The sequence below is a fragment of the Rana temporaria genome, chromosome 3 (assembly GCF_905171775.1).
Source record: "Rana temporaria chromosome 3, aRanTem1.1, whole genome shotgun sequence".
Lineage (NCBI taxonomy): Eukaryota > Metazoa > Chordata > Amphibia > Anura > Ranidae > Rana > Rana temporaria.
The window spans coordinates 137,041,733-137,055,867 of NC_053491.1; the positions used below are offsets into that span (position 1 = coordinate 137,041,733).

Consider the following 14,135-nt stretch of genomic DNA (forward strand, 5'->3'; position numbering starts at 1 on the left):
ATGATCGCCATTTTATTCTCTTGGGTGTTAGAAAACAAAAACAATATATAATGTTTGTGGTTTTTTTGCTAGAAAAAGTAATTTTCTAGCACAAAAAATAGTTTTTAACGTGTAAACACAGAGGCCCGGATTCACAAAGGAGTTACGACAGCATATCTCCAGATACGCCGTCGTAACTCCGAATGCGAGCCGTCGCAACTCGGCGCCTGATTCATAGAATCAGATATGCCTCACAGTTGCCTAGATACGAGCGGCGTAAGTCTCCTACGCCGTCATATCTTAGGGTGCATATTTACACTGGCCCTTCCGTAGATTTCCCGCATAGAATATGCAAATTAGCTAGATACCCCGATTCACGAACGTACGTGCGCCCGACGTATCAAGATACATTGTTTACGTATGACATACGCCAGCGTGAAGTTACCCCTCATAAAGCAGGGGTAAGTCATGTTAGGTATGGACGTCGGGAACGTACGAACAGCGTCGTATTTTACGTTGTTTGCGTAAGTCGTCCGTGAATGGGGCTGGGCGTAAGTTACCATCACGTCGACTAAGCATTGAGCGGGCGCAATTTACTTTGAAAATTCGACGTGATACTGAGCATGCGCCGTTCGTAAAAAGCGTCATTTACGTGGGGTCATGATTAGTTTACATAAAAAACGCCCACCTCTTCCTCATTTGATTTAGCGCGCTTACGCCGGCACATTTACGCTACGCCGCCGTTACTTAGGACGCAAGTGCTTTGTGAATACTGCACTTGCCTCTCTAAGTTGCGGCAGCATAGCGTAAATACGATACGCCCGCTTAAAGTTACGCCGCCCTACGTGAATCTGGGCCAGAGTCTGAAAAACAGGCTCGTGGTTAAAGTGGTTGTAAAGGCAGAAGATTTTTATTATTCTGTGCATTAAGATAAAAAAACTTCTGTGTGCAGCAGCCCCCCCAATACCTACCTGAGCCCATCTCGATCCAGCGATGTTGAACAAGAGACTCTGCTCTCCGGGACTCTCCCTCCTGATTGGCTGAGACAGCAGCAATGCGCCATTGGCTCCTGCTGCTGTCAATCAAGGTCAGTGAGACAATAAAGAAAGAGATGGGGCAGAACTGGGCTATGGCTCTGTGTCCAAATGGACACAGGGAGCTGCGGCTCAGCTTGGGTGCCCCCATAGCAAGTTGCTTGCTGTGAGGACACTCGGCAGGAGGGAGGGGCCAGGAGCGCCGGCGAGGGACCCAAATACAAGAAGATCTGGGCTACTCTGTGCAAAACCACTGCACAGAGCATGTAAGTATAACATGTTTGTTACTTTTAACAAAATAAAAACAAGACTTTAGTATCACTTTAAAGCCTGAAAAAAGCTTTACCTTCCCCACTCTATACACAACTAAAAGAAGATATGGCAGAAGTCACACTTTCTATGTATAGAACATTATTATTCTAGATTATTATCATTATCTTCTGTGCTGTAGATTGCATCTCTAATTAAAGCTAAAGAACTCTCAGCTTATTTATAAAACTAGATAGAAAAATGCAAAAACTGGAGATTTTGCCAATAGCAGCAAATTAGGTTTTGGCCAATTAAATGGCATGATTCTTTCAATGCAAAGTGTGTATATACGATATTTTTGAATCTCAGTGTGAAATATGTTGGAAAACTACTTCAATAAAATAACGTTCACATTTTTAACAGTCACATAAACAGAAGAACACAGTTTGAGAATCCAGTGTTAGAAGCAAAACGGAAACTCCAACCGCACAACATGCCCACAACAGAACTGGGGACCCAGCCGATGCCGGCCCAGGTGTTTAGAGGTACTGTGATTTTAACTTTGCACTGGATCAATTGAAAACCTTGGAATTCAGTTATTTGCAAACATAGTCATGTATGTAAATCCATATAATTAATTTTTATATATATATATATATATATATATATATATATATATATATATATATATATATATATATATATATCCATACTAACACTTCTTAAAAAAACATGTATGTCAGAGTTTTTAATCTTCAGTTTTATAGTGGTGGATCAGATCAACTTATCGATAATCCATTAAAGCAATGACTCTGCAATTAACCATGCTCTGTCAGAGCTCTGAAAATTTACTGACTTTTTTTCCATTGCAAACTGTCTACTTTGACTGTTAATGTGTGGGTGATACAGTTTTTTTCTTACAACAGAAAAGCCGCTTTTTACACGAGATGCATCACAGTTGAAAGGGAATTTTTTAAGCACTACACTAAAGAAAAGTAACATGGGCTTTGGATTTACCATCATTGGGGGAGATGAACCTGACGAGTTTCTGCAAGTTAAAAGTGTCATTCCTGAAGGACCTGCAGCCCAAGATAACAAAATGGAAACAGGTAAGACATACTGTTACTGTGATACAATATTTTGAAACAATTGATATTTAGTTCAGTTAAGACTTGGTTAGCAATGCACAGGGATGAATTTCCGTGACTTTTATCTTTGCTGTAAGGATTCACATGAGCAGGAAAAAGGAGGCACTTGGAAGTTAGTTCTGACCATTGTTAAGCGGCTAAATTATGGGCTGCTCATTTCTCATGTGTGAATGAAACGCAGGTGAATAAGCATTTTCATAAAATTTAGGCCATGGCTATCAATGTGTTGCATATCTTCTCCCAGCGCGGCCCCCTCCTGACCACAAGAGCAATTTCACAGCCCCAATAGCATTAACAGTGGATTCTCTTATTCATTCTTCTTCATTCAGGGGTTGTGTGAATCAGGTTAAGTCCCCTTTCACACTTATACGACTTGTCTCACGATTTTGGACTGCAAAATCGTATGACAAGTCATTCTACATTATTTTCAATGACTACCATTCATACTGGCACGACTTTAAGTTGTGCCTACTTCAAAGTAGTCCTTGCACTACTTTGGTCCGATTTTGATGCCACTTACACAGGCATTCATTGAAATCGCGGCCGCGAATCGCAGCCGCGAAATCGCGGTAAAATCGCGCGACTTTAAATGCTTTCCAGTTTTGAATGTCCTGTCAAGGGTCTGAATTTTGCTATATTTCTGAATAGCTTATGTTTTGATTTTAGGTGATTTGTTTTGTTGATAGATAGTTAGACAATTTTCACACAAAACCAATGGCAAAAACATGGGATGCCTGTTACCAAGAGAGATAAGTCTAAATTCTGCAGGCAGCACAGCTTTGATTTTTAAATAAAACATATTGCTCCAATATTGATACCAAGAATATACCAATTATATAATCCTAATATATGGGTAAGGTTATGGTGGTACCAGCAATTAAGTTTTGGTAGAGCGGCTGTGAAGATCTGAAATGTTGCTGGTAACAGGATCAAAAAACGTAATTTTCACGGAGAATGTTGGGTTGGGTTTATGGTAGAGGGAATAAAATTCTGCTACACAAAATGACCCAAGTATAACTCCTGATTCACAGTGAAAAGTGATTTTTGATATTTTTGATACCTTGCCAGAGCCAGTGTGGGTAATATTACAGTTTCAAAACAAATGCACCTATAATTTTCAAAGTGTTTAAGACATTTTTTTCTGAGGTGAAAATAATGCTTTGCCTATAGCAGCCTTTCTCAACCTTTTTACCGCTGGGGAACCCTAAAAATAATTTTCAGGTCTCGGGGAACCCCTGATAAAACCCATTCATTGGGGGGTCAGTGGGAATAATGCCCCTCACTTTAGTGGTCAGTGAGAAGAATGCCCTTTTTTACAGTAGTGGTAAGAATGCCCCCCCTTACAGAGAACTATGAAGATCATTGGTGTAATACCACTGGCTCCTCCAAGTGGAATTGGCTCAGAACTATGTAGGCACCATCAAACAGGAGCTAAATCAGCCACAGCTCAAGGAACCCCTAGCCACCTCTGGAGGAACCCTAGGGTTCCACAGAACCCTGGTTGAGAATGGCTGGCCTATAGCAATCAAACATATTATTTTTCTTTCAAACATAAAAAAAAAACATGTGCTTTCTGTGGGCAGCAGAAACGTTCTTCTGACCTTTGATAAACTACGTTTAATGGGTCTTATGTATTGTGGCTATAAAAAGAAAGCATCCATGTTACCCATAGCAAGCAAGTTCTATCCATCTACCATTGTTGTGAGGAAAGCTGTAAAATTAAATTAAATGTTCACTTAGTTGCGGGTAACAGAGAATTATCATTGTGTAATTTTCTGCAGATATGGTGTGTATATATATATATATATATATATATATATATATATATACCGTATTTATTGGCGTATAACACTCACAGGCGTATAACACGCACCCTAACTTTAAGAGGGACGTTTCAGGAAAAAACGTTCCACAGCCCCCTGCGTATAACACGCAGGCACAGTTTACCCTCTATTTTCAGGGTAAAAAAGTGAGTGTTATACGCCAATAAATACAGTATATATATTTCAATCTGCTTAGGCCTTTCCTCCAGATGTATTTTGCTCCTTAAAGAATAAACCCTGCAAATGAATCCCTACAGAGAGTTTTCAGCAAATAACAGCTTTCTTTAGCAATAGTGGAATACAGTCATGAACACGCAGAAACACAGAGCAGCATTAAACACCGTTAAAATTGGTCCAAACAAGGAGAAGAGGCGCCTCTAAGAAATTTAGCCACTTTTATTAAAACATACAGTTGGTAAATCACATTTGTGAAGGGTTAAAAAAGCTCATCTGTGGGGGAAGCATCCCAGAGGTAAGGAAAGATGATAGCAATCCTCCGTCCCTCAGTTTTGATGTCTGCAAGGCACTGCAGCCCTCTGCTAATCACTGTAGAATGATGCGTGCATGCTAGGAAATGGGTAGCACCTTGATGACATCATTCATCCTCGCCGCCCATCGTCCAGCGCACCAAGCCTTGCTCTGATTTCTCTTCACCACACGGCCGTAATACCATTCTACAGTGATCAGTAGAGGGTTGTCGTGCCTTGCAGACATCACACATGAGGGAGGGAGGATTGCTATCATCTTTACTTACCTCAGGGATGCTTCTCCGAAAGATGAGCTTTTTTAACCCTTCACAAATGGGAGTTGACAACTGTATGTTTTAATAAAAGTGCCTAAACTTCTACACTTAGAGGCGCCTCTTCTCCTCTGCTGGAACCTGGCTTCTGTTCTTAGGTGGAGGCAGCCCACAGTGTATGGACTTCTGTCTATTGACTATATATGGACATTAATTGATTTTAATGTTAATTTAAATTGTATTGTGGTGCAATACAGTCACTCAGTGTGCTGGGCCTTTTACGTTTTTATATTTAAAATTGGTCCCATAGCAATCCTAGTGCAGTGAAAGCACTGTCAGGTAAAAAAGGTTGGTAACCATCATTTTCACAGGGTAAGCCTGTCAGATTAGGTGATTTCCTGCACAAAATGTATTGCCCAAATCCTAAGGGATACAACTCACCTAAAAAAGAGTTGCACAGTTATGGCTAGCAGTACATTTTTACTGTTAAAGAGCAAAAAGAAAACTGTAGTGGAAATCAAAGCACAACTTTCTTTATATGGCAGTAGTAAAATTCCAAACATTATTCTTGTAGTCTACAGAAGGTCATTCAGTTCTGTAGGTCATGCCCGCTTTATAAAGGATGTTTTATTCAATCTCAAGTGTCAGTTACTGTGGATATTTTTGGAATTGCTTTTTATAGAGTTTCTTTTATGTCACAGGGACATAGATTCTGAAAATAAATAAAAGATAAGCTAAAATAATAATATTCTCAAATTACCTATTGTGCTTCCCTGATCTGACCACTTGTAAGCACAGGAAGTTAAAGAAGTGATGAATATGGTAATTCACAGTAGAAGATGTTGTTCTCTTTGCTACCTAACATTTTGTTATTTTTCTAATGGTATGGTTTAGTATGTGTGTTTGAAATTCCTATAGCTTTTTTTCAGAGCTGTAACTGCTTTGATCCCCTGCCTAGCTTTTGGCTATGTTAAACTTTGCTGTCACTGATTAGGTAGTGTGTGTTAATGATGGAATGATGTAACTGATGGATGATCTCCTCTCCATCCAGGCTCCAGCGATGAAATGTCCAGCGCAGCGCATCCTGTCTCCACCGGAGACACCCGGGGAATATCGTCGCTGCAGCCTGACAGGTCTTATGTAGCTGAGGACGGGGCCAGCCGTCATGTGACCCCATCCCCCTCTGACGCAAGGGGAAACTCAGGCTTTCCCAGTGACGTGACGGGTGACCCCGCCCCCCTCTGATGTAAAGCAGGTTTCCGTTGCATCCGAGAGGGGCGGGGCCACCTGTCACATCACTGGGTAAACCCTGGTTTCCCCTTGCGTCAGAGGGGGGCGGGGTCACGTGACGGGTGGCCCCGTCCTCAGCTACATACAGTAAGACCTATCAGGCTGCGGCGATGATATTTCCGGGGTGTCTCCGGGGGAGACAGGATGCGCTGCGTTGGACATCTCATCACTGGAGCCTGGACCTGGATAGAGAGGAAATCATCCATCGCTTGACCCCGGAGAGGAGAGCATCCATCGCAGGATACCGACAGCGTTGGGGTGGAGACCGAGAGTGGATTATCACCGCTGGAATCTTTTTTTTATTTTTATTTCTTATCCCAGCGGTGTCTGTGTGTTTTTTTTTTTTACACTTTCTTTGTGAAATGGTAGGGGTACAATGTACCCCATTACCAATTCACATTAGGGGGGCCGGGGTCTGGGGGTCCCCTTTGGCCCGCAGACCCCCCACAACCACCGGGCAAGGGTTGTGGGGATGAGGCCCTTGTCCCCATCAACATGGGGACATGGTGCTTTGAGGGGTCACAGACCACCAAAGCATCCTCCCCATGTTGAGGGCATGTGGCCTGGTACGGTTCAGGAGGGGGGGGGCTCTCTCGTCCCCCCTCTTTTCCTGCAGCCTGCCAGGTTGCATGCTCGAATAAAGGGTCTGATATGGATTTTTAGAGGGAGCTCCACGCCTTTTTTTTTTTGGGTGGAGTTCCCCTTAAAATCCATACCAGACCTGATGGGTTTGGTATGGATATATGTGGGGAATCTCACGTAATTTTTTTTTTTTTTTTTTAAGGCAGGGTTCCCCTAAATATCCATACCAGACCTGAAGGGCCTGGTAATTGAATTTGGGGGGACCCCCACGCATTTTTTTTTTATCAATGACTTTCAATGACTTTTCTCTGTATTGTCGGGAGCCGACAATTCATTATAGCTGCGAGTACTTTTAAATTACTTTTTTTCCTTCAGAAATTACACTTTGTGCAGGGACAGTTCTAAGCACAGGAAACCAGCACTACTTTACAGGCATACTATACACACACCCCTATCTACGAAATTTAAATTATTAAATTATTAATTATTAAAACCGCTGCTCCCAAAAAAACTTCAGTTTTTAAAACTTTTTTGCATTGATACATGTCCCCTGGAGCAGGACCTGGGTCCCCAAACACTTTTTATGACAATAACTTGCATATAAGCCTTTACAATTAGCACTTTTGATTTTTCATGTTCAAGTCCCATAGACTTTAACGGTGTTTGGATGTTCGAACAAATTTATTCCCTGTTCGCATGTTCTGATGCGAACCAAACTGGGGGGTGTTCTGCTTATCCCTAATCTTGTTAAACTGTTATAGATAATCCAATGGAAATAGACTAAAATAATATATATTGGCTGCTTTTCTGCTTAATGCTCTCCTTGCTTGGCTTGTCAGTTTAGGTGGACAGCCATGTCTTGGTAGGCTTGCAGTTGTGCCATACTCATTTTTGGATGATGGATTGTACAGTGCTCCATGAGATGATCAAAGCTTAGGATACTTTTTTGTAATCTAACCCTGCTTTAAACTTCTCCACACCTTTATCCCTGACCTGTCTGGTGTGTTCCCTGGCCTTCATGATGCTGTTTGTTCACTAAGATTCTCTAACAAACCTCCGAGGACTTCACAGAACAGATGTATTTATTTTGAGATTAAATTACACACAGGTGGACTCTATGTACGAATTAGGTGACTTCTGAAGGCAAATGGTTTCACTAGACTTTAGTTAGGGGTATCAGAGTAAAGGGGGCTGAATACAAATGCACACCACGCTTTTCAGATATTTATTTGTAAAAAAAAAATTAAAACCATTTATTATTTTCCTTCCATTTCAAAATTATGTGCCACTTTGTGTTGGTCTATCACAGAAAATCCCAGTAAAATACATTTACGTTTGCGGTTGTAACATGACAAAATGTGGAAAATTCCAAGGGGTGTGAATATTTTTTCAAGGCACTGTATATATATACTGTATATATATATATATATATATATATATATATATATATATATATATATATATATATATATATATATATATATATATATATATATATATACATATAGTATACTGTATGTATGTATTACCTATGCAATAATCTAAACATTATTTTTAATTAATAGAACAATGAAAAATCCTGTCCTGGAGGCACTCATTTTTTATTTAAGCGTTGCAAGATTTTTAAGCTGCCCTTAGCAGTTCTTCATTTATAGACAACATGCTGAACACTCAAGATTTTACAATAATACAGCTGCTGCGTATTTTTAATACATTTATTACTGTCAAATAAAGGACACTGTTGACCTTTTTTTTTGTGAAACTATAAGCTGTCATATTTAATCAACTCTCTCTTAAAAAGTGTAACAGTTTTCGATATACCACAAACCACCATATTAGTACACAACATGATGCAAAATTGTTAAGTATTAACCACTTGAGATCCGCGCTATAGACGAAATACGTCCGCAGCGCGGCTCTCAAGTGCCAAGTGGCCGTTTAAAAACGGCCTTCATGTGCATTACCCGCGCGCGCCACTGGGTGGCGCGCGGCGGGTAAAAACTGTCCCGACGCATCGCCGAAGACCCGATGCGTGTACCTGGCGGCCGCGATGTCCGCCGGGTACACGCGATCGTCGGTGACACAGCCGGTAACAGCAGGGACGTGGAGCTCTGTGTGTAAACACAGAGCTCCACGTGCTGTCAGAGGAGAGGAGACCGATGCTGTGTCCCTTGTACATAGGGACACAGCATCGGTCCCCTCCCCCAGTCACCCCCCTCCCCCCACACAGTTATAACACACCCAGGCTACACAGTTAACCCCTTCCTCACCCCCTAGTGTTAACCCCTTCACTGCCAGTCACATTTATACAGTAATTCGTGCATTTTTATAGCACTGATCGCCGTATAAATGTGAATGGCGCCAAATTTGTGTCAAAAGTGTCCGATACATCCGCCGCAATATCCCAGTCCCAATAAAAAATCGCAGATCGCCGCCATTACTAGTAAAAAAATAAAAAATAAAAAAAATCATAATTCTGTTCCCCATTTTGTAGGCGCTATAACTTTTGCGCAAACCAGTCGCTTATTGCGATTTTTTTTTTTTTTACAAAAATACGTCGAAAAATACGTATCGGCCTTAACTGAGAAAAAAAATAGTTTTTTTAAAAAAAAAAGGGGATATTTATTATAGCAACAAGTAAAAAAAATATATATTTTTTTTAAATTGTTGCTCTTTTTTTGTTTATAGCGCAAAAAATAAAAACCGCAGAGGTGATCAAATACCACCAAAAGAAAGCTCTATTTGTGGGGAAAAAAGGACGCCAATTTTGTTTGGGAGCCACGTCGCACGACCGCGCAATTGTCAGTTAAAGCGACTCAGTGCCGGACGCTGAGATTTCGCCTGGGAACGAAGGGGGTTTATGTGCCCAGTAAGCAAGTGGTTAAAGCTGTGCATTCAGCTTGTTCATTTGTGGTGTCATGTGTTTGTAACTTAGCTGTCAAATAAAGCTTGTCTTCATGTTTTTATATGATTACTTTGGGCCAGATTCACGTAGCCCGGGCGCAGCGTAACGTAACCGATTTAGGTTACACCGCCGCAAATTTTCTGTCTAAGTGCCCGATCCACAAAGCACTTACCTGGAAATTTGCGGCGGTGTATCTTAAATCCGTCCGGCGCAAGGTGGGCCAATTCAAATGGGGCGGGTATCATTTAAATTAGGCGCGCTCTCGCGCCGGAAGTACTGCGCATGCTGCCGACGCAAATTTCCCGACATGCTTTGCGCGAAATTACGACGCGCCGACGTTTTGTGAATTGCGATGTGAAAAAAAGACTTGCGCCGGGGAAAAAAAAAAAAAAAAAAATTCAAAAGCGACGGGTATACTTTTACATGGTGTAGTAATTTTACACTTTGTAAAAGGTGCCCTATCTTTGCGACGGCAAACTAACACTTGCGGCGACGTAACGACGGGAAAAAGTTTTGTGGATCGCCGTAACTGCTAATTTGCATACCCGACGGTGGTTTACGACGCAAACTCCCCCCAGCGGCGGCCGCGGTACTGCATCCTAAGATCCGACAGTGTAAAACTATTACACATGTCAGATCTTAGGGATATCTATGCGTAACTGATTCTATGAATCAGTCGCATAGATAGAAACAGGGATACGACGGCGTATCAGCAGATACGCCGTCGTATCCCTTTTGTGAATCTGGCCCTTTGTTCTCTAATAATTATCTTTCCACCACCTTTTAAGAAGGTGGAACAAATAGACCATGCATGGTCAATAATAATATTTGGCCCAGTCTAAACATTGTTGAATTAAGGTACTGGGACCCACAAGAGGAAGTGAAAGTGAGTGACCATATTAAAAGGGGACAATGTTACATTGGCATGGTTTAGCAATTGTGACTTATTTTAGGTCCATAGGCAAAAGTAGATCCAGTTTGAGGAAAGTGCTTTTTGTTCACAAAAATTTTCATTAAGATTTTTAGTGGCAGGATAGCTAACCCTTCCTAAAATTGACTGTTACTATTCACTGTTACAACCAAACCAACAAAGACTGTTCGTACTACTAAAGACTGCCATAGACTGGTCAAAAATAACAAAAGCCTTATGCCGAGTACACACGACTTTACGTTTTTTTTATGTCATTAAAAACAATTGTGCATGGGCTCCAGAGCATTTTTCACGACGTAAAACATGGGCATTTAAAATTTAGAATATGCTCTAATTTTTCACGTCGTTTTTAACGTCGTAAAAAATGGTCGTGTGTGGGCTTTAACAACGTGAAAAAAAAACGTGCATGCTCAGAAGCAAGTTATGAGACGGGAGTGCTCGTTCTGGTAAAACTAGCGTTCGTAATGGAGATAGCACATTCATCAAGCTGTAACAGACTGAAAAGCGTGAATTGTCTTTTACTAACACGAAATCAGCAAAAGCCAAGGGTGGAACTTCCCCTGATAGTGCCGTCGTACGTGTTGTACGTCACCGCACTTTTCTAGAGCTTTTTTTTCTCATGATCGTGTGTAGGCAAGGCCGGTTTAACAATAATCGGGTTTAAAAAAAACTTGTTTTTTCTAGACCATTAAAAATGACATTTTTTACATCACGAAAAACGGACATGTGTACCCGGCATTACAGAGACTGCTTGCATTTTAAAAAGAATGTTGGAGACTGCTCACATGTTAATGCACACAATTGTTCCCTCCCTGACATAAAAGCTTTTCTGTAGACAGTCCAAGCCACATTCATTTACATAAGCCAATAACATAATTAATTACCCAAAAGAAGAAGCCAGCATGCTTTTAAAGCCTGTACTTCAATCTTTTTTATCCAATAAATGGTATCAATCTAAATTCAAACTTCTAAATTATTACTATTTCAAACTTTTGTAATAAGTAATAAAAACCTTAACCTTACATAAGTAGATAATATATGAACAAGAAACGTATTTAGAAGACCACTTGCTCTAGTGTAGCCCCATGTGTAACTTATAGTGAATTTTTTTTTCTTAAAAAACAAAATAACAAACATGTCATACTTACCTGCCTTAAAGAGATAGAGAGAGCAATAGAGAGAGAGAGAGTGTGACAGTGTTTATTACATCATTGGTGGTGCAGTGGGACATTCAAATGCCTCTCTGCCCACTTCGTGCATCAGACTTTGCAGAACCAGTAACCTGTGGATAAATGTAACTGTATTTCACAGGGGCATTGCTAAGATATTAAAATACTTGGGGCACCCAAGGGCAATGTAAAAAGGGTAACATAACACACCACATCAAAAGCTGCAGTTGGGCTCAACTTCCTGAATAGTAGGCGTGTCCTACAATAGCATATTTTCAATCTTCATTATTTGCCTTTATAACAATTAAAATTCTTCTTCAAAAATTATGCATGGATTTGCTGAATAAAAAAAGTGTAATGGCCATCTAAAGAATCACAAGTTTCAAATATGTTAAATAATTAATGTAAAATAACAGCACTTACAGTAGATGAAGTTGTTAATGTTAAGATGATTAGGAGGATTAGTAGGTAACTAATGTAACAGTACTTCTGAAGTGCAGAGGTGCTCTTTTGCCCACAAGTATTTGTTAGTCCTCAGCAGTGGTGGCCCGTCCATTAGGGGTGCTGAATCGCCGCCCCCGCTATCCACAGCCACCACCACCATATGCTCTATCCACGAGCGCTATTTTGACAGGAGACCCCCAGACCCTATTCATGCGTCCGGCCCCTGTCAGGACACCATGTGCATAAATTACAGCGGCAGAGAATTTTTTTGAAGCACCTGATTAGAGCCAGAGGCTCTAATAGGCTTCAAAATAAGGTGAGTATTGCGCCAGGAGCCCACTCAGGTGTTACAACAGCAAATGAATATTTGCTGTTGAAACACTGACTCTCAATCTGGCCAATCAGAAGCAGGTCCGTTTTATGATTGACGAAAAGAGATGAGTCCTAATTGGTCACCAAGGAAGAGGAAGGAAACTAATGCCTCTGCCGCCAAGCAAGGGAGGCCACGGATAAAGCCCGGGTTAGGTGCTGCCCACCATAGATGGGGTTAGTGCACCAGACCCAACTGACCGATCGGGTGGTGGTACTGTTTGGCAAACCGCCTAAAAAAATTACCACCGGCCACCACTGTCCTCAAATTGATCTCCATGCCTATGTAGAGCGTCTTTTATTGTAGGTTGTTCACTAGAGTTACTTAGTATGTGCTTAGAATATGTTCATCTCAACTTCTGCTAACATATATAAACTTCATTCAATCGTGAAACAAAATTATGCCTAGTTTCTATAATTTGGAATCCACAATGTTCCTACTCCCAGGAGGTTGCTCTGTAGCAAGGCACTTGTTGGCAAAATCAGTGTGGATGCTCTTATACAAGTTTTGAAGTATAATGCCGCGTACACACGATCATTTTTCGGGTTGTAAAAAACTGTTTTTCAGCCTCTAGAAAAAACAAAGTTTTTTTCAGCTTCATCATTAAAACGACGTTGCCTACACACAATAGTGAAAAAAAATGCTCTAGCAAAGCGTGGTGACGTACAGTACAACACGTACGGTGGCACTATAAAGGGGAAGTTCCAATTAGATGGCGCCACCCTTTGGGCTGCTTTATCTGATTTTGTGTTAGTAAAAGATGTTTTGCGCTTTTCTATTTGTTACAGCGTGATGAATGTGCTTACTCCATTACGAACGGTAGTTTTACCAGAACGAGCGATCCCGTCTCATAACTTACTTCTGAGCATGCACGTTTTTTTCACATCGTTAAAGCTCACTCACGATCATTTTTTACAACCCGAAAAACGACATGGTTTAAAACGTCGTGAAAAAATAGAACATATTCAAAAAAAAATTCATTTTTCAGAACCCGAAAAATGCTCTGAAGCCCACACACGATCGTTTTAAATGACATTTTTTTAAAACGTTGTTTTTTACAACCCGAAAAATGATCGTGTGTACGTGGCATAAGAGTGAATTGTAAGATTTAGAAATGTGCCTACTATTACAGGAAAAAAATGAAGAAAGAAAAAAAGGCAGGAATTATAAGTAATAGATAGCATTTCTTATGTGTTTGGTTTGGATCAGTAGGCACCAACCAGTGGTCCGTGCACCACTGATGGCCCACGAGAAAATTTGGTGGTCCCCAGGAGCTCTGTCTTAAATCAATACCGTGGCAGATGTACAGTATAATGCCCAATATAATGCAGCGCTCATTGATACCCAATGACTCCCCTGTAGTTCCGGCTCCTGTGAACTCAGAGAGAGGTGCCAGGAGTAGTGCAGAGAACTGGAGGTAAAGAAGGAAAGAATTTTCAATGGCAGTGCTGATCACAGACTGTGGGAGGGAG

General features: G+C 40.9%; 1 protein-coding gene across 7 annotated transcripts in view; it reads left to right on the plus strand.

Annotated features, from left to right (window-relative positions):
* The window catches only part of MAGI2 (membrane associated guanylate kinase, WW and PDZ domain containing 2), a 979,417-nt gene that overhangs the window by 802,555 nt on the left and 162,727 nt on the right, over positions 1 to 14,135 (plus strand). For all 7 annotated transcript variants that reach the window (XM_040343459.1, XM_040343461.1, XM_040343462.1 and 4 more), the window contains 2 exons: positions 1,686 to 1,807; positions 2,189 to 2,371. In XM_040343459.1, the coding sequence (XP_040199393.1) occupies positions 1,686 to 1,807; positions 2,189 to 2,371 (305 nt within the window). The remainder of the gene's footprint in view (positions 1 to 1,685; positions 1,808 to 2,188; positions 2,372 to 14,135) is intronic.